Here is a 26022-nt window from a genome sequence, read left to right as displayed (position 1 = left end):
TCGTACTACTTATGAACCTAGAGCTCTGATACCAACTTATCACGATCCAAAATCCATCTAGTCGTGATGGCACCTAACCCAACCCGCTAAGTAAGACAAGTAACAGTCAATACAACTCAAATGAGAATAATAAAAGTAAATGAGTAAAATAACTGAAGTTCTATACAATCTCCTAAGGATTGGTAGTACAAGTCATGAGCTTCTACGACGTAGAATTTACAAAGCTGGTACAGAATAAATACAACATTTGCTCGAAATATACATAAACAGATTTGCAAATTTAAAGCTACCAAGGACAAGTGACAGCTATAATTGGAACACAAGTAAATCTTCCATACCAGCTCCCACCATACATAACAACCTTAGCTCCAAGATCTGCGCACAAGGTGTAGAAGTGTAGTATGAGTACAACCAACCCCATATACTCAATAAGTAACAAACCTAACCTCAAGTTGAAAGCAGTGACGAGCTTGGAAAAAGGTTAGACTCCAACACCAATAGTCAATAACAACTCGTAATAATATAATGAGAACAGCAAAGGTAAATAACTCAAGAGATATAGCTCAGCTCAGTCGCGGTTACGGGAAAGTAGGCATGCTTTTCAAGTATAACAGTCAATTCCAAATCTCACCACTGAATATCAACTAAACAAGGGTTTATCAAAAGAACTGTATTCCCAATTCATAACACCAGATAAGAATTTCCGTTTATCAATCAGCATGAGGAAAGTACATCTCTATTCCTACATGTCAAGTCCTCAATTATCATATACCGTCTAGCATGAGAAATATACATCTATATGCCCACATGTGAAATATACATGTCAAATCATCAATGTCACATTACCGTCTAACATTAGAAAAATGCATCTCTATGGCTACACGTCAAGTATGCATGTCAAATGAATGATTTCACGGTGATATCCTCAGGTACTCTCACTCTCAACTATCTGTCTCAATTCCCACTTCATCACACAAACACAATCGCTTAGCATTGTATGGTTGTTTGGCATCAATGCCCCTCACCAAAGCACGTGTATGTATATCACTATGCCTGCGGCCACTGCTGGTATGTCAGAATTCGGAGGGGTGGATCCTGCCCAAGCACTAATCAAAAGCCAATAAGGCATGTTGTGGTGTGTAGCCCAATCCACAATAATGATAAACCCAATAAGGCATGCTGCGGCGTGTAACCCAATCCACAATAATAATAATAATAATAATAATAATAATAATAATAATAATAATAATAATAATAATAATAATAATAATAATATGTCACGCCCCAAACCTGGGGTGTATGGGCTGTATATTGTGCTATCTATTCCTCCATGATTTATTGCTCATTTGTGTATGGTTGTTGATTTTGAGCATTATGGCTTGAGGTATTTCATGTGGAGTGGTGTTTGGATTGGAGCATTCACTGAGGCGAAGTTATGTTGGGATATGATCCCTTGTGTTGATTTAGTGTATTTTTGTTCTCCTTTGTGTAATGGGTTCATAGCATTGCGCTTGTGGTAGTACCTATTGAGCTTTTAGAACGGTTCTCTCAGTTGATTCTCTTTCCATTTTTTGGTGCATTTGAGTTATTGCTTATTGGTGCGCGGATTGCATGGTATGTGGCTCTAGGTGCTATTGGTGTGGCATGCCAATCGAACAGCTTGTGCTGGGTGACATGAGGTTATTGAACATGGAATAAGAACTATCGGGATTGAGTAAGGTATGTTTCAAGATGTGATGATGTCACTAGTCAGCTTAGAATTTAGGCTATGGTTCTTGTTGGGTTAGAGAGCTCCACGACTTGTGATTTGATGGGTGGTTATGGGTTTCTGCGTGTTTTTTCATCATTGAGAGTGTACAAAGAGTTAGAAAAGGCTTTTTTATATGTTGTTTGTTATTGATACCAGATTCGTTATGGAGCAGCTATTATCGTCGGAAGTTATTTCTATGAGTATTTGAGTTGTGTGCTATATCATGTGATTACATCCTGGATTATGGTTATGGCTTTGATACAAGATTTTTCAGACTTATACAATGTATGGATGTGAGAATCGGGTCTTGTAATGGATTACAGATGTTGGAAATTGGGTTCCAAGATTTATGGACTAAGGTTGAAGGAAGAAACTTCGGCTATGTTAAGTTGACAGACTTATATGGATTGGGGTGACGTGGGATCACCCCCCGGGTATGTGCATGGTGGGTTAACACAGTAATTTGATGGTTTTGGAATGACTCAATGTATGCTTAAGTGGGAGAGAATATAACGACCCAACCGCTCATTATGAGCATTTGCATTTCGTTTGATGGTTCGAGGGCATGAGTAGATTCGTATGATGTATTACGACTTGTGTGTATCATCGGTTTTGATTTTCGAGTGATTCGGGGTTGATTTGGAAGAATAATTCTATCACTACCCAAAACTCTAACTTGTCATGATGGCGTCTATCGTGATACAAGGCAAACCGACAACTTTCAAAAACACTTCGATATTTCATTAAAAATTAAATCAAAACATTTTCATAATAGAAACTTCATAAAAGGGTTGAACTCAAACGTAAAAATGCGGAAATGATAGCCCGACATTGGGATGTCACTAAGTCATGAGCATCTAAAACCAGTCTAGAATCAGGGTTTACAATAGTCCACCAAATACCAAAACAGAAAGAAAAGATAATAATGGAGGGAGAGATAAGGGTTGCGGACGCCGGCAGCTACCTTGTAGATCTCCGATAGTCAACTGCACACGAACTCAACGACCTCCGTGACCGGTCTCACCTGAATTTACACACAAGGTGCAGGGAGTAACGTGTGTACTTCCAACTCAGCAAGTAACAGAAATAAATAAGGAACTGAGAAGCAGAGACGAGCTATGCAAATACAGTTTATTTCAATAACTTTCAATAAGGAACAATCATGCTTTCAAATTTAGTAGTTTAAGCCAAAACAGTTCGTGCTCAAGTAAAGCAGATATCAAGTATTCCAGAAATTTGCACAACAAGAACAGGTAACAACTAAGTGCAACAAATAATTAAAAGCAAGTACAGCCTCTCACAAAAGTCACTCAGCTCATTTCAACAGCTCAATCACTCGGCTCTCACTCCTCAGTACTCACACTCAATAGGTACCTGCACTCACTGGGGGTGTGCAGACTCCGGAGGGGCTCCTTCAGCCCAAGCGCTATATCACTGCGGCATGCAGCCCGATCTAATATATGAACAACCATAAGGCTCGTTGCGGCGTGCAACCCGATCCAATATATATACATATATAGCCCTGAGGCTCGCAACCCGATCCATATACACTCACATAGCTCACAGCTCGGCACTCAAGCCCTATCTCAGTCACCAACCTCACTAATCCCTCGGGCTCTCAGAAAAGCATATAATTCAGCCCAAACAGAGATAATAACATGTATCAATGATAAATAGGGAGAGACGAAGGTAAGATACGCAAGTAATATCTTGACTGAGAACAAAACAGCAAATAGCAGTTCATTCAGCAAGTACACGACCTCTCAGGTCTCAACAGTGATATCATAAGGCCTAAACATGGTTTCTGACATGAAGTGCAGTCATTTTCCATAAAAATAGAGGGAACACGTAGTAAACAGTAGGCTATTAGATCCCACAGTCTCACGGGACCGACCAAGTCACAATCCCTTCGGTGCACGCCCACACGCCCGTCACCTAGCATGTGCGTCACCTCCAAGATAGTCATACGACACAAAATCCAGGGTTTCATACCCTCAAGACCAGATTTATAACTGTTACTTACCTCAATCCGAGCAAATTCCTACTCCGCAATGCCTTTGCCTCTCAAATCGGCCTCCGAACATCCCAAATCTAGCCACAAGCAGTAAAATACTATTAATATATGCTAAAGGAATCAATTCCACAAGAAAAACTACTAAATTAGACTCAAAACCCGAAATTGGCTCAAACCCGGCCCCCGGGCCCACATCTCGGAATCCGACAAAAGTCACAACACCCGAAAGCCCATTCACTCACGAGTCTAACCCTACCAAATTTACTCAAATCCGACAACAAAATCCCCTTCGAAACCTCAAAATTCTATCTCAAGAACTCTTCCACTATTACCCCAATTTTTCACCCCAAATCACAATTTAGATGATAAAAATCGAGATATAATCATGGAATTTAACCAAAACCAAGTGAGAAACACTTACCCCAATTAACTACGTGAAAATCCCTTCAAAAATCACCCAAATCCGTGGTCTCTGGCTCAAAATATGAAAAATGAGCTCAAACCCTCGATGTTGAAATTTAACACTGCTGCCCAGATTTCCTTCATTGCAATCGCGGAAATGGCCTCGCGATCGCGAAGCACAAAGCAGACTGCCCACACATTAACCCTACGTGAATGCGGAATTACCCACGCAATCACGGATCACTGCCTCTCAAACCTATGCGAACGCGTCTAGCTCCACGCGATCGCGTGGAGCAATTCCTTCACTCCTCTACCGCTGCAAATCCTTCTACGCAAACGCGACCTCAGTCACGTGTTCGCGATGCATAGTTTGGCACACCTACGCGATCGCGATCTTATCTCTTCGATCGTGTAGAATAAACTCACCTCTTCCCCCAAATAAGCTTACGCGATCGCAAATGAACCCATGCGATCGCGTACAAGGATATCAGAAAAATCCAACATCAGATATCAGCAACTTCAGCCACATTGCCAACCAAACACCAAGTCCATTAACCACTCGAAACTCACTCAAGGCCCTCGGAACCTCAAACAAACATAACAACACGTCCCATAACATCATACGAGCTTAGTCAAAACTTCGAATCACTCAAACAACATCAAAATACCAAACTACCCCCGAATTCAAGCCTAAGAACTTCTAAACTTCCGAATTCCACCAACGATGCCGAAACCTACCAAACCACTTCCGAATGACCTCAAATTTTGCACAGAAGTCAAAAATGACACCACGAACCTACTCCAACTTCCAAAATCCAATCCGACCCCGATATCAAAATTTTCACTGCCGGCCAAAATCGCCAAAATTCTAACTTTCGCCAATTCAAGCCTAATTATACCACAGAACTCCATATCTCATTCCGGACGTGCTCCTAAGTCCAAAATCCCCTAATGGAGCTAACAGGACCATCAAAACTCAAGTCCAAGGTTGTTTACACATAATTCAACTTCCGGTCAACTTTTCCAACTTAAGCTTCCAAATAAGAGACTATGTGTCTCAATTCACTCCGAAACCACTCCGGACCCGAACCAACTAACCCGGTATATCATAATATAGATGTAGAACACAAGAGAAGCAGGAAATGGGGGAACATGGCTATAACTCTCGAAACGACCGGCCGGGTCATTACATCCTCCCCCTCTTAAACAAATGTTCGTCCTCGAACGGGTCTAGAAACATACCTGGAGCCTCAAATAGGTGTAGGTATCTGCTCCATATCTCCCGCTCGGTCTCCTAAGTAGCCTCCTCGACGGGCTGGCCTCTCCACTGCACCTTCACTGAAGCTATATCCTTTGACCTCAACTTTTGAACCTGATGCCCCGAGATAGCCACCGGCTCCACACCATAAGTCAAATCATCATCCAACTGAACCATGCTGAAATCCAAAACATGAGATGGATCGTCGATATACTTCCAAAGCATAGAAACATGAAATACTGGATGCACACTTGATAAGCTAGGTGGCAAGACAAGCTCATAGGCCAGCTCCCCAATCCTCCGAAGCACCTCAAACGGCCCAATAAACCGAGGGCTCAACTTGCCCTTCTTCCTAAATCTCATAACACCCCTCATGGGTGAAACCTTCAGCAAGACCTTTTCCCCAACCATGTAAGACACATAACGGACCTTTCTGTCAGCATAAATCTTCTGTCTCGACTGCGCCGTGGGAAGCTGCTCCTAAATTAATTTCACCTTGTCCAATGCATCCTGAACCAAGTCTGTACCCAAAAGCCTAGCCTCACCCGACTCAAACAAACCCACTGGAGATCTACACCGCATCCCATATAAAGCCTTATACGGAGCCATTTGAATACTCGACTGATAACTGTTGTTGCAAGCAAACTCCGCGAGTGGCAGGAACTAGTCCCATGAACCCCCAAAATCAATGACACAAGCGCGTAGCATGTCCTCTAATATCTGAATAGTGCGCTCGGACTGTCTGCTCCCACTTCCACTCTGGAATCTCTATCTTCTGAAGTAAGCCAGCCGGTCTCTGATGCTCATATTTCACCTGCTGGCAGTTGAGACATCGAGCTACAACCCAACTATATATTTCTTCATTCTCCTCCACCAGTAGTGTTTTCTCAAATCTTGATGCATTTTCACGGCACCCGGATGGATGGAATACCGCGAACTATGGGCCTCCTGAAGAATCAACTCTCGTAGCCCATCCACACTGGGCACACATATCCGGCCCTGCAATCTCAATACCCCGTCCTCACCAATAGTCACATCTCTGGCATCACCGTGCTGAACCCTATCCTTGAGGACAAGAAAATGAGGATCATCATACCGGCGCTCTCTAATACGATCAAATAGGGAAGATCGAGAAACCGCACAAGCTAGGACCCGACTGGGCTCCGAAATATCCAATCTCACAAACCGATTGGCTAAATCCTGAACATCAACTGCAAGGGGTCTCTCACCAACAGGAAGGAATGCAAGACTATCCATACTCACTGCCTTTCTATTCAAGGCATCGGTCACCACATTGGCCTTTCCCGAATGGTGCAAAATGGTAATATCATAATCCTTTAGCAGCTCTAACCATCTTCGCTGCCTCAGATTGAGATCCTTCTGCTTGAACAAGTGCTGGAGGCTACGATGATCAATAAACACCTCACAAGACACACCATAGAGATAGTGCCTCCAAATCTTCAACGCGTGAACAATGGTAGCCAACTCCAAATCATGAACGGGGTAGTTCTTCTCATGGGGCTTCAACTGACCCGAAGCATAAGCAATTACTCTACCCTCCTGCATCAAAACACACCCAATGCCGATCCGAGAAGCATCACAATATACGGTATAAGAACGAGAAGTGGATGGCAGAACTAACACTGGAGTTATGGTCAAGGCAGTCTTGAGCTTCTAAAAGCTCGCCTCACACTCATCTGACCACCTGAAAGGAGAACCCTTTTGGGTCAAATTGGTCAAGGGCAATGCAATAGACGAGAAACCCTGAACGAACCAACGGTAATAACCAGCCAAACCAAGAAAGCTCCGAATCTCTGTGGCTGAGGACGGTTTGGGCCAACTGTGAACCGTCTCTATCTTCTTCGGATTAACCTGAATACCCTCACTGGACACCACGTGTCCCAAGAACGCTACAAAACTAAGCCAAAACTCACACTTTAAGAACTTGGAACAAAGCTTCTCATCCCTCAGCCGCTGCAATACAACACTCAAATGCTCGGCGTGCTCCTCCTGGCTATGAGAGTAAACCAGAATATCATCAATGAATACAATAACAAACGTGTCGAGATAAGGCCGAAACATGCTGTTCATCAAATGCATGAACGATGTTGGGGCATTCGTCAGCCCAAAAGACATCACGAAGAACTCATAATGACTATAACGGGTCCTGAAAGTTGTCTTAAGAATGTAACCATTAAATACTTTTTTGATCAGCAACAAAAAACTAAAGAGAGTGTAATACACTCGCCAATGATATGGCAAATTGACGAATTAACTGATGACGTTTGGCATTTGGGTCCAAAATAATACGTAATTAACAAAATGAATCATGAGGGGAAAAAAGAAAAACTATTTTTAAGAAAAAAAAAAAGGAAAAAAAAACTAATTTTGAACCCCACCCCACCCTACCCAGACCCTTCCCTATTCTTCTGTTAAGCCCATCAGCTGCTGTCTCTAACAAAAAATATTCTACTTTTTTTCTTTTGGTTTTTAGATCAAATTCATCTGTAATTTTAGATCTGATGTTTTTAATTTTTGATCTTATATCTTCTTGAAGAAGGGAGGAAGAGGGATAGAAAAGAGAGTGGTGACAGTGATAGGTCCCAATTTTTTCCGGCGAGCAAGGTGGTGGTGGTTGCCAGAATCAAAGAAAAATTAGCAGATGGTGGTGATCGTTTTCATACCTGAAAAAGATGAATAAAGTGGTGATTGGAGTGGTGGTGGCGTCAGCAGTGATGATTGCAGAAAGTGGTGGTACTGGTTCGAAAAATGAGGAAGAACAGGTGTGGTGGTGGCAGTAATGGCAGATCCGAAGATGAAAAGACGGTGGTGGAAGAGGAGGTAAGGTGGCTGAAGAAAGGAGAGAAGGGTGGACTGTGGTGGTGGCGTCATGATAGCGACGCCGCCCATGGTGGTGGATGGTGGAGAAGTTATGGCAAAGGAAGAATAATGAAGAAAGAGATTAAAAAAAAGAGAGAAAAGAACTGAAAACAATGCAACTCACGCTCTTAGGGTAAGTGTATCACACACATCATGCCATGTCAGCAAAAAGTGTTTAATGTAAATTTTGACTAGTGTAAGTGTTCGATAGGAATAAGCCTCAAATAATGTATCTAAAAGGAAAACCTTAGCAAGTTTAGGGGGACTGCATATGTTTTTGGCCATATATTTATGTCTTTGTCTACTTCTTCAAATATCAACATCGCTTACGAAAAATCCTACTTATACCCCTGGTTCGAAGGGAGAAAATTTTGTTTTAACTAAAAAAGAGGTCAACTTTTTCAGACATACCGGTTAAGAGTCCAAAAATACTCACTATCTTGACTAATTTAACCATTATAACCCTGTTCTTTTTAATAAGCATTTTGATCCACTACTTCAAGCCTTCAAGCATTCAGCATAGACATTAATCATCCGAAGAAAGAGTACAAGAACGAAAAATGCATAAACTGTACAACGTGGGACTTCAGAAACAACAAATCTTCGAAACTTGGCGAAACCGCAGTTCAAGTTTGAACAAATAAAAACAAAAATAGTTTTGTTTTCCTCATTCTCCAACATATTGATAGCATTGACAAAGTGGGCACCTCTTTTAGTGTTGCTCTGCCGCTTCAGTATTTTCTCAAGATCTTTCATTCACGACATCGCGTACTAGAATAAATTACTAGCAAAAACCAAGTCCCTGAGAAAGCTGTCTTTTGTTTTTTAGTACTGGCAATGCTCGGACTACCTAGTGCCACCTCAATTATGCTACCGGGTACCTGCGGTCTCCCACCAGTAAAGATGAGTAGCTGCCTATCAAAACTTGAGCATATTAAAAAAAAATCACCTAATATTAGGAAATAAAAATTCCTAATCTCAATTAAGTGATACTACATGAAGCTGATAAAACTAACTAATAACGTTCAAAAACAGTTCATTTGCTTATAAGTGCTCGGCAGCATATCCTCAGCACCAAACTGAGAATACTAACAACAAAGAACATAGATGAAACAACAAATAGATAAAATACATATATTACTTTGGCCAGAAAGAACATTTTATTTCCAAATTAATTATTCACGTTCCTACACTGGTTTGTGCAACATTAACCAACACGGACCCTTCTTTTGCATAGCACCAGATACAAATCTACAATGCTTTCGACATCATCACAAACGCTCTCTTAATATTTCTTCTAATCTCATGTGTCATCCAACTTGAAACCTAGATCAAATGCAAACTCGGGTTATATAAACTTTGCATTGTCCTAATTGCCATAGAAACTTTCTATTTTTTCCGACAGGTCCAGAAAACCATTTACCATCACTCAATAGGCAAATGGCAAAATTGGATTGTCATTGAGATTTTGCAAATGAATCCAACCGTCTGGTTCCTGGATGTACAAGCTATAAGTAACGCCAGCAGCAAGCAACCACGGAAGTATTTTGTCTGGACAGAGCTCCATTACCTCAAGCCACTTTGAACCTGCAGGAAATAAGGATGAAGGAATGAGCAGATGAACAAGCATGCCTCTATATTCTAAAATAACTACCCATCTAATATTAATGGTTTTCCGCTAGCCTTCAGAAATTTTTTACTCACACATCATGTAGTAGAAAAACTCATCTTGTAGCCTACACTTCAAAACCTACATTAGATGTTGCTATTTGCTCAGTAGTGGCTGCTCAAGTATCCAACCATTCCAATTTTGACAATACGCACCAGTTATCGAAAACAAAGGAAGCAACGGAACTGGATTTGCATTCACGGCTGGTATCAGGTTTTGGCTAAGAACCAAATAAAAAGAAACATGAATGCCCTAATGCCAGTTGAAGCAAGGGTAACTTGGGAAAACTAATCTAATATTTCATACCCATAACACTAATGGAGATAGAGTAAGACAGTAGATGCTATGCAGTCACAATGGGTTCTTTTTTTTCTTTTCTTTTTTCGAATTAAAGTGCTAGCTGGGAAGCATGTAAAAATCCATATGCGAGGAAGAGAGAACTTCCAAACTTCTATGTAGATGCAACAAAACCTCAAAAGCCAAACAGACAACTGTGAGTAGGTAAGCTGGACCAGCTTAGTGGAGATGGTGAGAAGATTCCAACATAGCATCTCTGTGACATGTAGATAAATAAACAATGCCATGACACTTGTTGGCAACTAGGTTTGGAGTTAATACTAGCATTTGGGATTTGCTTTTTGGTTTGTTATGTTAGCAACACAGAACTGACTGAACTCAGTTTCAAATTGTCTAGATTCTTAAAAAGAAGCATTAACTGGCTGCTAAACCAAATAGCAAGAATAACCATTTGGGCCTTAAAAAGCACAGGTAGGGTGTCCGTTCTTTAACAATCTGTCGCTTGACTGAACCAACCTACTTGACCACCAACCGCGAATGATTATCCATCCAAAGCATAAAATTGATGTTGATAGCTGAAAATGATTAAGCATAAATAAAAATAATATAGTATTGATGTTCCACATCCAATAAATAGAGTCACGTGACTTGAAAGTACGTATATAAAAGGATATGAGCACAAGACATGAGTCTTCATGCACTCTCTCAATATTCTCTACCGTGTTGCTTATATTCTCACATTGTATTAGAGCCTTGGTGAGTATTTGCTTGATGTGCATTTACACAACAGAGAAGAGAAATACCACTTTTTTGCATTTCTCCAGCGACTGTGCGGCTGCCCATGTTTTTGCCATGTACTTTGTGCATAAACCAATACCATCACAAGCTGAAAATCTTCATGAAATCACAACCTGAGAAACTGTGTTATTATCGGAAGGCGGATGTGCCTTCACGTGCTTGCCATAATGTTTTTACGGGGTCCAGCTTACACACTGATGTGAAAGACAATTTCCGGCGACCATCTGACGAGTCGCTTTTCTCCATTGAGGTCAACTTCTTCGTAGTTTGTCCAATGCTACATATCATACTTTTGGCTCTCTTCGATCACTGAAAACTTAGCTAAAGGTCTTCATAGTTAGGGTCCCAACATGCTCTAATTTTCTAAGTTTTTGGATCAGATTTCTCGTCATTTTTTAGAATCTAAGGATGGACCCGGCTCTGCGACCTATCTGACTGATTTCAAGATTTTTCCATTAACATTTTGGCCAGATTCTAACCAGAAAATGGAATTTAATACTTTGAATGATCGATGATTCCTTACTTGACTATATTGAGTTCTTTTGGAATAAGCTACAGGACACGTAAGCATATATCTCCCTAAGTAACTTTTGTCATTCAAACTAGTAATTATGTTGCTTATATCTCTCAACATTATCTAGTATCCTCGTCATTAACTCAAGAGCTCCTAATCATGTCCTGGTAATAATGTCTTTTCGCTACTTATCCAAAAAAAAAATAATAATAATAATGTCCCTTTTCTATTTCTTTTTCACAATCCTTTCTTTTTAATATCCGTGGTGTCCAGGCCAGATTGCGCGCACCTCAACTAATTTCACGAGGTACCTGCTACCTCCCACTACTTCGTCAAGGATTGGACAGATAGGAAGAAATCACCTCGTGTTTTTGCCTCCGAAGATTTTGAACCTGAGATCTCATGATTCTCAACCCACTTCATTGATCACAGACCACACCCTTGAGTGATTTTTTTCATTATCTCTTCTAACAGTTATATTTTCAATGGACTCCCAAACCATGGCAACTGGAGTAGGTCAAATTACTACAACATCTTCGGTTGCCTAGTCAATCTCATGTTAATTAATTGCTTATCCCACACTTACCTACTTTTTTTAATAAGTCTATTTATATAAGACGCAGTATGGGATGGATTATTGCTAAGTAGCTTATTCTCATGGCTATGCTACATTGATCTTCCTACATGACCCATATCCTACCATGTCACTAATTTCCCTTATATACTCCATAGTGGACCTGTCCATCTACTCTTCTCCACTTAAATATCGAGCTCTTGTGTGCGACAAAATTCGAACAAGTGACACATTGAAAGTTGCGGTCTTACCACTAAACCAAAGCCCTGGGGATCCTCACAAAATATTATTATTTGATAAATTATATGCTTTCCTCCCTATCCAAGATCAGGTTTCCCTACTTGTTGTATTTCCCATTCACCTCTATGTTGACTCGCTCCTCATGTCTTTGGTAGCACTTGTTTCGTTATAACCTAACACCTAAACGAGATAAACTAGACCCTCATGCAATCAAACGTTTGTTCTAATTATTCTTGAGCTTAGAAAGGATATTGTTACCAATCACCTAATCTTTGTTTACACCTTTAGTTAGCCTATAACACCTTTTCAAAATTCAATCTTATCTTACAACTTCTGACCATTTTGACACCTCTGTTGTTTACTAATAGCACCAGGAAAGCTCTTGATAGTACCTCTCCTTCATCTCCTACCACAGTGTCACCGCTTTTGATTAAGTCTGTTTTATTCCCACATCCACCTCTATATTTTCTTCCTCCTTGTGGTTTTGGTAAAACTTGTTCTGTTATGACCTGACTGCTGGGCAAGACAAACTAGACCCTCATGCTCTCAAGTGTGTATTTTTTTATTACACTCAAGTTTAAAAAGAATATTGTTGTCACTCACTTGATCTTTGTCGATACCTTAAGGCAGCTGATGTCACCTTTTCCTAACTCGATCTTATGTTGCACCTTTTCCTGACCATCTTGAAAGCTCTGTTGTTTTACCCGTACCACCAATGGAGTTCTTATTAGTACCTCTCCACATATCCTCCCATTGCGTGACTGCTTTTGAATTATTGTTGCCACCAGTATGCCACTCCAGAGTCATAAGATTCACCTAGTTCAACAGATCCTTGCATGTTCCAAACTTGTCTCTCAAAACAGTCTTCCAGTGGCTATTTGCAGAGGTATCTGTTCTGCTCATAATCCTCATTACATATATACGTGTTTGAGTTATCATAATTTGTCATCAATATATTTTGCCTTTGCGCCGACCTTGTCTTATACGTGTTCCTGAATCTACAGAACTAGCTCTTTCTGATCCAAAATAACAAGTTATGATTAAGGAAAAGTCTGTTGTATACTCTATTGCTACTTGGACATTTGTTCCCCGGAATCTACGAAAAAATATGTTCTTGGTTGTCCATGAGTCTATATAGTCAAGGTTGGTCCAGGTGGTCAAATTGATCATGTTGGCTGCAAAGGCCACTCAAATGTTCGGATTAATTATGCTGATACATTCTATCCCAGGGTAAAAGTTGCTCCTTTTTGTCATGGTTGTTGTTCATCATTGGCTTCTTCACTAGTTAGATAACAGGCATTCATTTATTCAGAAGAATCTTGAGGATGAAACACATACGGAGCAACCACCATGGTTTTTTGCTCGGGAAGTCTAGTCTTGTATGCTGCTTAAGTTGATTTGTTTATGGTTTAAAGTAGTCTTCTCAATCATGATTTGGTAAGTTTAGCACATTTATTCAAGACTTTGGCATGACTCAAAGTTGATCGAGGGCTCGTTTGGACAAATGTTTGGTTGAAATTAAAAAAGGAGCATTTAAAATTAAAATTAAAAAATAAGTATTTGGAAGTTGAAATTATGCTGGACATGAATTTCACTGGAAAAAAAATTGAAGTTTTATGAGTGAAGCCTTAATTTTACTTAATTACTCAAACAAGTTTTTCAACTTGAGATTCTTTTTTTCAAGTTGTGGTTGAAATAACTCCCCAGACTCCACTTGTAGGATTATATCGGGTATGTTATTGTAGGTTGTAATGCATAAAACTGTAAACCAAACATAATTTACAGATAATATTTTCATTATTAACAAATACTCCCTCCGTTTCAAATTAGATGATGTACTTTACTTTTTAGTCTGTTCCAAAATAAATGACACATTTCTAAATTTGGAAATAATTCAACTTTAAACTCTTCAATTTACCCATTTTACCCTTAATGAGAAGATTTTATAACCACATAAATGTTATGGTCCCCACAAAGCTTTTACCCCTTAGCTTTTAAGACCACAAGTTTCAAAAGTCTTTTTTTTTTTCTTAAACTCTATGCCGAGTCAAACTACCTCATCTAAATTGAAACGGAGGGAGTAATAGATGTATCCAAATGTCTACTCGATGTTCTATTGGTGTTCTATTGGTACTCCGCTTTTATTTATGTATTTACATGGTGGTTCATGTTGATGACATAGTTATCAAGGCTAGTAACATTAGGGGATACAAAGTTGAAATATCTCCTTAATGCTTCCAGACCAAGGACCTAGGTAGACTGTGCTATGTTCTAGGCACGTTGCCCAGTCTAATTCAGTATCTCACAACGTTAGTACGCTCTTGACATTCCAGAAGAGACAGGAATGACCGCTTGTGGACTCGCTAACACTCCTATAACTCTAAATGTTAAAAGTAATGATCAACGGGATTCTCTTAGTGATCCTGGTGATAAAAGGTCTGTTGAAAAGTTCTGACCCATCTCACAGTTACTTGACATGATTGCCTTTCCAGTAGTCATTGGCATATTGGTTCAAATCCTTCAATATATAAAATCTGCTTTAAGAAAAGGTTGTTTTACGAGGACCGAGAACAGGAAGAAGATACTTGGACATACTAATGCAGATTAGGTTAGTTGGAGGTAATCAGTATCTAGGTTATAAGCTCAAGTGCAAAAGCTGAATATCCAGCCACGACAATAGAAACTTGCCAACTCATAAGGATCAAGAAAACACTCAAATAATTAATGATTGGAGAGATAATCAAACGCATTTAAAACTTGTATTGATAATCAAGTTGCACACCATATTGCATCAAATATATTGTTGTATGAGAGAAACAAGCATATAGAAATTGATTGTTACTTTGATAGAGGAAATATATTTTTAGCAAACATTGTCACAAAGTGCATAAATTCGAATGATTAGCTAGCAAATAGATTTAGCAAATCACTCACTGGCTCCAGAATTAGTTGCATATAAAACAAGCTCGATACATGCAACTTGCATGCACCAGCTTGAGGTGAAGTATTAGAAAGTTGAGTATGGTTAATTGCAAAAAGTTATACTTGATGTAATATAGTACTAATGTCTCACATTGAGTAGTTATAGTCACGTACATGTAAAGTATGCATGTAAAAAGATATGGATGTAAGCCATTAGTCGTTATCACTCTCTCAATATTCCCTCCAGTGTCTCTTATTTTCTCACAAGACAAGGACTAGCTCAAAAGGGACGAAATTACAAATAACAAATAACAAAGCATACCTTACAGCTTCCCATCCTGTCACTTGCTCTGCAACACACGGTAATTAAGTACAAGATCTTCCGGTTTCTTCCATATATAGGCCCGGACAGTTGCTAAGCTCATATCAGGAGATAAAACCTGGTAAAGGACAACAAAATTTCATATAACCAGAATGCAGTGTGAGCAGAACCTGGAACCCAATTGGACAATTATGGTTGAAGGCAACATATATAAAGATTGATGCAACAAAGTCAAATGTTTCTTCTAGTGGGAATACGTATTGATGTGACAGAATCACATTGCTAAAATTTAAGTTTAAGAACCTCTCATTTTGAAGTATAAAGATGAAGTGGAAACTACAAACAGTACTTGATATTTACACCTTAATATGTGAAGCATCTAGAAGCCAGTAACGGAAACTAGAACTTGCCTGGTTATTGCACAGAATGTCTATAGATGGCTTAAGCTTTTGCCAAGGTTTCGGCCCAGTACGGAATGAGCCATCTCCTCCAGTAACTCCATGCATTCCAGGAGTAAAAGTCCCATCCGAGTTAACACTATCCAAAGGCTTGTCAAGAACCATCTTTTCTACGACATAATTGATAACCTGGAGAAGAAAATCAGTAGACTTACAGATATTCAATGTGTATCCTCTGTAGGTATAGATTAATTACCATGAATAATTGTATATAGACATAATTATTTCTGGGTGATTATAGGATCAAAGAGAAGCTGAACCAATGAATCATACCTTATTTCATGAATGATCAATTGGTACTACGCAAGGATAAATTGCACTTCTCACACTCACATTTTATGTGGAGGTATTATGTCAAAAAATGGGTGGTCAAATTCCATCACTTTTTCAATTTTGAATCGGTAATGTACCTAACTTGAAAATTATCAACTCTTTTATTTATTACCATAAAGGCTATGCACAAAGGACCTATCACAAGTGTGGGAACAGTGAGAGGACATAAAACACCGTGAGTTTACACTAAGGATTTTCCATGAGCTCGTAATTACCCAACTCATGGATGAGCTACAGAATAGTGAATAGAATGAGATTTCATGGTGCATCGTACTTGCAGATGACTTTAAGTAATTGATGAAACTAATGAGGCACTCAACCTAAAGTTGAAATATGGAGAAAAACTCTAGAGTATAAATGTTTTAGAATGAATAGAAGTCAAATGAAATATATACACTGCATTTAGCACTCATAAGTAGAATGAAGGTTAAGTAAGATTAGATGGAACCATGGAGTCTGAATGTGAACTCAGATATAATAGGCTCAATTTGGCAGGAGAATAACATGATAGAGGAAGAAGTAAAACAGAGCCTTAAAATAAGATTGCTAACATAGATAAGTATAGTGCAATAAGAAGAAACCTAAAAAGTGAAAGACAAGTTCTATATAACAGTAGTGGAATCAGCAATGTCATGTAAATGGTGGACCTCAAAGATGCAACAGATCCACAAGAAAAATCACACAAATGATGTCTAGAACAATTTTGGGTCATAAAAGATTAGATAAGATTAGAAATGATCATATTTGATAATTGGTATCTCATCGAGGAAAAATGAGAGGTAGTCTAAGATGGCTTAATCATGTCCTACATAGAAAACCATTTGCACAACTCTGTTGGTGAGAGATTACAATAATTGAAGGTGATAAAATAGGATGACGCACACCTATAATCAGTTGGAGACAAATTTGGAAGAAATGCGAACTTAGCACACAACAGAAGCAAGGGATTCATATAGACAATACCAACTAACAGGAATTAGAACTTAGTTGCTTTTTCACTTATACTGGTTTTTCCAAGAGTCTTTTTAAATTTTCTTAAAGACTTGCATGTTAATCTAGGAATAAGTGTATGATATCGGGTATCTAGTTTTAGAGAACTCCCAATATCTTTAAAGACAAATTATCAAGTATTGGAATGAAAAGGGTCTCAATAGAACATAATAGATACAAAGGATTCATATAGCATACTCCGATTAGCTTGGAATTGAGACATAATTGATATATAATCTGAATACATATGAACTAGATGAATAATCATATCGATTTTTAGAGCGCTCCACAGATGTAATCTTGTAAAGCTTCGTAGCAGTTTGGTGCCTTTTGATGCAACTATGAATAAAATATCCTACTCCATAAAAAAGGGACAAGGAAGGGGTAAACTGACAAAGTAATGTATATTTTCATAATCATCTATGATCTAGCTATCCTTTTGAAGTCAGGGATGCTTTATGCATAGGGCAGAGCAATGAAACTTTACACGAGCCCAGATATCATAGTAAACATAAATATCCAAGTAGAAAGACTGTTACCAGTCTCAAAAAAGTATCCAAGTAGAAATCAAAAATCACCCTCACTTATCCATTTGATGACACCCCTCTTCCAGATCGGAGATATCAACCATGTTGCAGAAGTATCTGATATTACTTGACGACTGCCTAATATTAACCAAATTTAAGCTGTAACAACTTATGGTACCACAAGAACACTCCTTCACATAGACTAAAGAGACTATTGGAGTTTTACTTGACATAAAACTAGAGCAATATGCTGTCTACATCACAAAAGGGTAACCATGGTACAGGTCTTGTACCAAATAAAAAAAATCAATTTGGATAACGCAGAGCTGCAGAGCATATTTTATACTGATTTCCTTAAGATATACTTCTGTATATTCGAGTTGCTTTTAAAAATTATAGGTGGTGTTTCAGTAGAAGGTGTCCAGGAAAAGGGAAAGTGTAAATCTCCCAGTAATACGGATAATACGATGAAGTGTAATTAGTAGCCAACAAGGAACACCTTTATCATCACAACAATATATTGATTCTGCATTGAGATTTGAACTCAAAGATGCTTACTTTGTGAATTCTTGATATGCGAGGTGCACTCAGCTTGCCTTGGGTAAGGATCTGGAATGTAGAACCTTCACATGGATGCAAATACAAGCTACATCTGCAAACCATTTAATAGAAAAGGGGTTACAATGAAAGTATTTTATCACAGCCAGAAAGATAAATACCTTTGCTTTAAGCATACATGGTGCAAGCAACTGGAAGAAATAATGGAAATTAGAAGCACATTGCTCCTTCAAAAATTGAGACTTAAGGGCCTCCCGAAAGACTTGTAGTTAACACTTACTCTATAATTTAAATGCAATTCAAGGATTGTCAAGCAAATAAATATAATTTTGGAGATTTACTTGGTATTTTCCCTGGGAGGCAGCCGATTGTTCATCACACAGTCTATAACCCACCAAGGCATGTCCTTCTCGTCTTCAGTTCCATCCAAGTCTGTGATCTTTTTCCTCCAAGGACCACTTTGAGAGCCCTCAGTCACGACAGATGGAGGAGATACTGCTGAAAATTCAAAGGGAGGAAATACAGCAGAATCGTTATCAGCACCACTGTCTACTTCCACTCTAGATGCAGCCAAAATCCTTGCAGATACATCTTTTCCAGATGGGACTTCTCCATTGCTTGACGGTTGAGATCCAAATTTCTGCCTTCTTTTGATTAACCCATGCACCAACAGCCCTTTAAGTGTTTCTCGTGCCAAATTAACCTATTTTTAGAATAGGCCAGGACCAAAAACTGTTCATCCTTTGCGTAAGTGAATCAAACTTCACTAATATAACTGACTGATCAATCATAACATTGGTTCAAACATTTATCAGTTCCACATGTAATACAACATGCAAAAGCGCAGGCATTTGGTAGTACTCGAAAAGTCAAAACTACTTAGAAATCCACAAGGCAAAGAAGCAAATAAGGGAAAAATATCAACAACCTGAAATCAAAAGTATAAACTTCAGCATGAAACAGAATAACAGCAAAATTTCAGGTCATTCTGAGATAACTGCAGCCCATAAGTACTAAGGCATAGCTTTTACCTATCAAAATGTTTCAAGTGATTTAGACCTGACAACCAAATGACATAACAAACCTAAAGACAAAATGTATTATTCAATTTTTTTTTTTTTGAGAAATCAAAGTCATTTCATTGATGTCACACGTAGATTGTATCAAAAACTACTTAGAAAGAGTATGAGTGGCTACCCCCCCCCCCCCCAATTTTTAACAAACTGGCCCATTCATCTATACAGATATGTTACCCAATTATTTATCTCTGATTATTTTATAACTCATTTGATGCAAACTAATTGCTCAAAAGGAGGGAAATGTTGTATCTATCCCCATTGGACTTTCATCTTTCACATTTCCTCTTAACAAACAAACTTACAGGAAAAAAAAAAAAGAAGCCAGAGTCGCCTAGATCATGTAATAGAAGGGAGCAAGGTGAATAAATGAAAGCGGATACAGGAACTGGAACCTCTATGATAAATGGAAACAAAAGCGTCATATCAGGAAATACCTTGTCATCTTCAGGTTTCCCGGGGATGTTAAGGTCAGCAGAGTACATCTCAGCAGAAAAGCATTGTGGAGTATCCAAATGTACAGCCAGGCTTCCCAGCCTAGTGTCCATGGTGAACCATGCAGGGATGCTTACCTGAAGAAGCAAAATGTATCAGAAAGATTCATAGAAAAGTAATAGCATTGCGCAACAATGACAATGTAGTTCCTACCATCTCAAATAATTCTTCCTTTTTCTTGTCAAATGAAACCTACACCAAAAATAACCGGAAAAGAAAAACATGGTAACAGCACTGCATAGTAAAGCAGGCCATAATGAATTAAAAGCAGAAGGGGACAATCGCCATCATTTTGAGAAAATAAGAAAGTGTCCTCCAAACATGCCATCGTTGCTTAATAGATCTCAAATGATTTCATTCTAACCTCTCCGTAGTTTTGAATTACAGCCCCTCTTGTGATCTCCCACAACTTAACTGTACCAGCAGTATCCTTTCAAAGGCATAATCCAGCATCAGGTTACAAATCATACTCTTCTAAATATAATTTAACCTCATTAAGAATAGTAAGTCATTAGCAACCCAAATATAAATGCAAAAGATCATTTTACCTTGGTCAGGACATGCCTTCTGTTATTTAAAATCTCATACTGCACTATTCCTGGGGTTCCAGAAATACTAAATGAAGGTTCTTCATAGACAGGTACCTGCATAATTGTCCAACTCTAAATTTTTTTATGATTAATGTATTATATTTGAAAAGGAAGAAGGGATTATAAGGATGGAGGAGAACACGTCCTAAACAGAATATTCAACTTATTAGGTTATAATCTAACTACAACTTTTGATCTGCATAAGCAACGAGCAATATCTCCTGAGAGTATCTTTTCTCTGACGAAGTGACAGTCAATCTCAATGTGTTTAATTCTCTCATGTAAACACCGGATTTGATGCAATATGAGGGGCAGCTAGATTATCGCACACAAGTTCCATTTGGATTATTTCACCAAATATCAACTCCTTGAGCAATTGTTTGATTCAAACTAGCTCACATGTTGCCATAGCCATTGCTCGATATTCTGCTTCTGCACTAGACCGAGCAACTACATTCTATTTCTTGCTCTTCCAAGACACCAAATTGCCTCCTACCAAAACACAATATCCAGAAATAGAACGTCTATCAGAAGGTGATCCTGCCCAATCAGCATCTGAGTATCCAACAATCTGCTCATGGCCTCGATCCTCAAACGATAACCCTCTGCCTGGAGCCAATTTTATATATCGAAAAATATGGATAACTGCATTCCAATGACTATCACAAGCAGAATCCATAAACTGACTTACAACACTCACGGGAAAGGAAATATCGGGTCTAGTCTTTGTGAGATAATTTAATTTACCAACCAACCGCCTATATCTTGCAGGATCGCTAAGCGGCTCCCCTTGTCCTGGCAGAAGTTTAGAATTCAGATCAATCGGATTGTCAACATGCCTACAGCATCTCATTCCTGTCTCCTCAAGAATGTCTAAGGTATACTTCCGTCGTGAGATCACAATACCTGAGCTAGACTTGGCGACCTCAATAACCAGAAAATACTTTAATCTGCCAAGATCCTGATCCTTAGTCTGTAAGTGTTGAAAGAGATGTTGCTTCAATTGAGTAATATCATGCTGATCATTGCCGGTAATAACATTATCATCAACATAGACCACCAGATAAATGCCGAGATAAATGCCGATAAAACACAGAGTGATCAGCTTCACTACGAGTCATGCCAAACTCCTGGATAAGTGTGCTAAACGTACCAAACCTGGCTCGAGGAGACTGCTTTAGAAACACCAAACTGATTTTTGATTCCAGCACAAAAATTCTGGAATGTAGAAAACAAGTCAGCACGATCTTTCATTAAGAAAAGCCAAGTACATCTTGAATAATCATCAATAAAACTAACAAAATAACGAAATCCCAAGGTTGAACTGACTCTACTAGGACCCCATATATCAGAATGAACTAAAGAAAAAACAAACTTTGATGACTGTCAACACTATGTGGAAAGGAGGCTCGGGTATGTATCCCAAGCCGACACAACTCACAATCTAATGTAGACAAACTAGACACCATCTTATGAAGCTTGGATAAACTCGGATGTCCTAAACATATGTGAATTAGGTCTGGAGGATCTGTAACTAGACATGCTATGAAGGGATTAGGTGAGTTAAGATAGTAAAGGCCTTCTGATTCACGCCATATGCCAATCGTCTGTCCCGAACCGCGGTCCTACATAATAAACGAATGATCAGTAAAACATATACCACAATGGAGGGCACGAGTCAAACGACTAGCAGATGCAAGACTAAAAGGACAGCCAGGGACATAAGGAACGGAATCTAGAGTGACAGAAGATATAGGATTAGCTTGTCGCCTTGTCCAACTCCTTTTGCTTTAGTTTGAAACCATTGGCTAAGTAACAGTGGGAAGAGACTGTGAATATACAATATTCGACAAAAGTGATTTATTACCAGAGATATGATCAGAAGCGCCTGAGTCCATGACCCATGGTCCAAAAGTACTAGACTGAGAAACACAAGCAAAAGAATTACCATCAATAGAAGTATTAGTTTGAGCAACTGAGGCTACTTGTGAAGATGTCTGCTTACTTGCTCGATACTGAAGGAACTCATTATATTCCCTTCAGATAAAGAGATCACTGAGTGACTTGGTGCTGCAGCAAGGCGAAGTAATCGAGAGACAGTCGAACTAGCCAAAATCTGGTCACGTACTGGATCAAGGTCATTAGGAAGTACAGCGAGTGTAAGAACTAGAAACATCTTCTGTCATTGCTCTTGTAGCTTTTCAATACTAGCAGAAACAGGCATCAACTTCTCAAATTCATCCATGACTGCCTGTACTTGTCTCGAGTAAATAGACATATCCAATTCCTATTTCTTCAAGCTTGTCATTCGCGATATCACATCATAGAAACGAGATATGTCATTGGTATATAAAGCACGAGCCTTTTTCCAAACAAAATGGCATGCCTTGAATGGACGAAACAAAGGCATCAACTTAGAATCAATAGATCGCCACAAGATACTACATAATTGAGCATCGATCTTTTCCCACTGTGCTTTGGTCTTTTCATCTCCCTCACTGGCCTTTTGGTTAAGTGGTGTTGAACACCTTGACCCTTCCACTACAACTCAATTGAGGAAGCCCAAGCTAAATAGTTTCAACTTCCCATTAAGGGCTCCGAAGTAATCATGAAGCTTGAATTTCAAGAATCCGTGCTTTTGGAACCAAATACATCAATTCCAAAAGATATCATTGGATTAGAGAGAGGTCTAGAAACAATAATAAAAATAATCAACTGTATCTTGCTGAAACAGGGAAGAAATCACTGTTTTTGCCAGAAAATCACTATTTCTGCCGGAAAAATCACTGTAGTTGCCGGAAAAAAATTGAAAGTGATCGGAATAAAAAGAAAATATGATGGGTAGGCTCGAAATTGATGGGCGAACAGACTGTCCAAAAGAACTTTCACCAACAACTGGGCGGAACAGTGTCCACGCGCCGGCGCGTGTGACTGAAGCGTCATCGGCGTCAGAGCTTTAAGCCGCGCGTGACGGCGCGTGGTAGGGTTTCTATCGGACTGGTTTCTTGGGATTTGGTCGCCAGAGCTTTCCAAGTATGTTGGTGGTGTTGGTTTTAGCACAACACTCACCAACAGAGAGGTGATGCAATCAGATCTGGAAAGAGTCGTCGAAAATTGATGCACAACGACTATCCGACCTTTCCAAAGTTTCTCACAGATGCTCTGATACAATGTGAGAATTAATAACTCAAAAAATTATATTATTGATGTGTATTAACTATAATATAAATACCCCTATTTATAACAATACGCAATACCTACATTACTCCAATTCCATATAGGACTATGCTTATTTACATAACAACTAACCAACTAACAACTAGCTTACCATGGACGCCAAGCATACAACTCGACAAACTTGTAGCACCTCAATACAAATCAATAATAAAGTCGAAGAACTTCAACAACACCTATAATAGTCCCTTGCACTGGACTCACACGTCAAAATTGTACACCATGCATCAAATTCTAAGTGGCTAATAACCTAGATATTTCACAAATTTCATCATCTCCTCAGCTCCTCTAACCAGTTACATTATATCCATATTTCTTAGAAGTAAAGTAATAAAATTGTTTACTAACACAAATAGTGGATTTAACTTAATCGTGCATGTATTGGTACTTGGACTGGGACTGCTATTGTTGGAAATTAGTACAAAATGAGAAATAACTTGTGAAGATAACCCAACAACTGAATCCCATAGCTTTAGCCCCCTCATTTTCCTTGTTATCTTTTCCTTTTATCATGTACAATCACATCATCTTTTCTGATTTGAGAATCTTCTAGGGATCCTTGACAATCACACATTCTCAGGTTTAAATGATGTCTATGAGTAATTTTACTTCAATTTAATCGTAATCAATCCTCGAGTCTTGGCAACTTCCACATGAACAAAAAGATCGTCAACAAAAATTTTAACATGTCCTACTCATTTAACAGAAGCTAGTTTTCAGAAATTCAATACAGAAAAACAGAAGATATTTTGAACCCCCACAATTGCAATTGCATATATATTCAGGAATTTAAGTTGTAACCTCAAGAAAACATATAAAGGGATGTTGAAGTTAGCTCACAGGCGTAGATCCCTCTAATGAAACCCTTGCCCTGGAAAAAGACAAGTTTCCAGTCAAGAACGAACCCCCTCTTTCGAAAACCTTCTGGGGACTACGCCCTTCTGCTGGCCACTTATGTACCGAAGAATCAGTTGTGGCCACCCACATGCTGTCACCATGTAATTCTAACTGCAAAATAGGGTGTTCCTTCGTACAAAGCAAGATACTTTCCCTTGTTGCCAAATATGTTAGGTACAACTGCAAGTTCAAACAATGCAAAATAGGGTGTTCCTTCGTACAAAGCAAGATACTTTCCCTTGTTGCCAAATATGTTAGGTACAACTGCAAGTTCAAACAAAATTTGTGTAAATGAATGATTTTGTAAGCATAGCAGTCTAAGAAGTTGGGAAAGAAATTGGCAAGAGAAAACATGCTGGATAAGTTTTAGGAGTCCACTTACAGAGAGATCTCTTCCACCACTATAAACATGACTAAATGTTGGAGTACTAGCAAGTGCCCATACAGAATCAGTATGCACAGCATAGGAATGGACACACCGCTGCTGACCCAGATCCCACAATCTAACAATTAGACTCAAAGTAAAAGTCAATCCTAACATAAAACAAAATCTGCAGATAACAAAAGCAAGGTTTGGACAGCCATGTGATACGATATAAAATGGAAGAGGTCGGCGCTATAGGTGGAGCTCGTACAATGGGCTTGCAAAGTTGCACAGTGAAGTTAGTGAGAGGGATCAGCTGATTAGTTAACAAGTTTTGCTTCTTGCATTTAAGTCCATTTAGCTAGTTTACGTTATTATTTAATTACCCCTTGTATGTTTTACTTATTTCTTTTAAGTCCATAGGTCTATTGCTCATGTCTTGAGCTATATGTACTGAACATTAGCTCATTTTAAAGGCATCTGTTATTTTACTTTCCTTAGCTTAATTTGGTTCTTCAAAACTATCCGGGCCGGGAAATTTCAAGCTTATCTTCATCCCCCTTTTCTTGCAGGTAAAATCCCTAACCCTTTTAATTGAATTTCAGGTTTAACCTAAGAGGGGGGGGGGGGGAGTCTCATGCATTGGTTCTTGAAAATAATGGTTGAACTCATACATGCATGCCTTTCTATAACCTAAAATCTAGTAGGAGTAGTTGGATGGGAGCAAAGACTTGTACAAAGAAGGGGCTGATAACCTAGATAAGTTTGAGAAGCATTTGTGAACTCCAATTCTAAGTTATGTGTATTAAATGTGCACTAGATTGACGTTGCTAGATTATTTGATGAATTGGAAATAGAAG

The 26022-nt window shown here is 38.9% G+C and overlaps 1 protein-coding gene across 5 annotated transcripts; it reads right to left on the bottom strand.

Moving 5' to 3' along the window:
- On the bottom strand, positions 9425–25485 carry LOC109235682 (WD repeat-containing protein 48-like). Of its 5 annotated transcripts, XR_002069429.1 has the most exons (12): positions 25181–25485; positions 24742–25062; positions 20626–20721; positions 20442–20507; positions 20231–20269; positions 20020–20154; positions 18848–19209; positions 18507–18600; positions 16051–16227; positions 15641–15758; positions 9728–9891; positions 9425–9630 (listed from the first exon to the last, which is right to left on the bottom strand). XR_002069429.1 is itself a non-coding variant. In XM_019401883.1 (11 exons), the coding sequence occupies exons 1-10, from the start codon at positions 25337–25339 to the stop codon at positions 15660–15662; spliced, it is 1548 nt and encodes a 515-aa protein (XP_019257428.1). In that variant the 5' UTR covers positions 25340–25485; the 3' UTR covers positions 9425–9891; positions 15641–15659. The 5 variants fall into 5 exon arrangements, 4 of the variants coding, with proteins under 4 accessions (XP_019257428.1, XP_019257430.1, XP_019257431.1 ...); XM_019401883.1 differs by having other exon boundaries at positions 9425–9891; XM_019401885.1 differs by lacking the exon at positions 25181–25485 and having other exon boundaries at positions 9425–9891; positions 20626–21885; positions 24703–24829.

The sequence above is a fragment of the Nicotiana attenuata genome, chromosome 12, assembly GCF_001879085.1.
Source record: "Nicotiana attenuata strain UT chromosome 12, NIATTr2, whole genome shotgun sequence".
Classification (NCBI taxonomy): Eukaryota; Viridiplantae; Streptophyta; class Magnoliopsida; order Solanales; family Solanaceae; genus Nicotiana; species Nicotiana attenuata.
The sequence above is the reverse complement of the archived record's forward strand: the minus strand, read 5'-3'. Positions and strand labels throughout refer to the sequence as shown.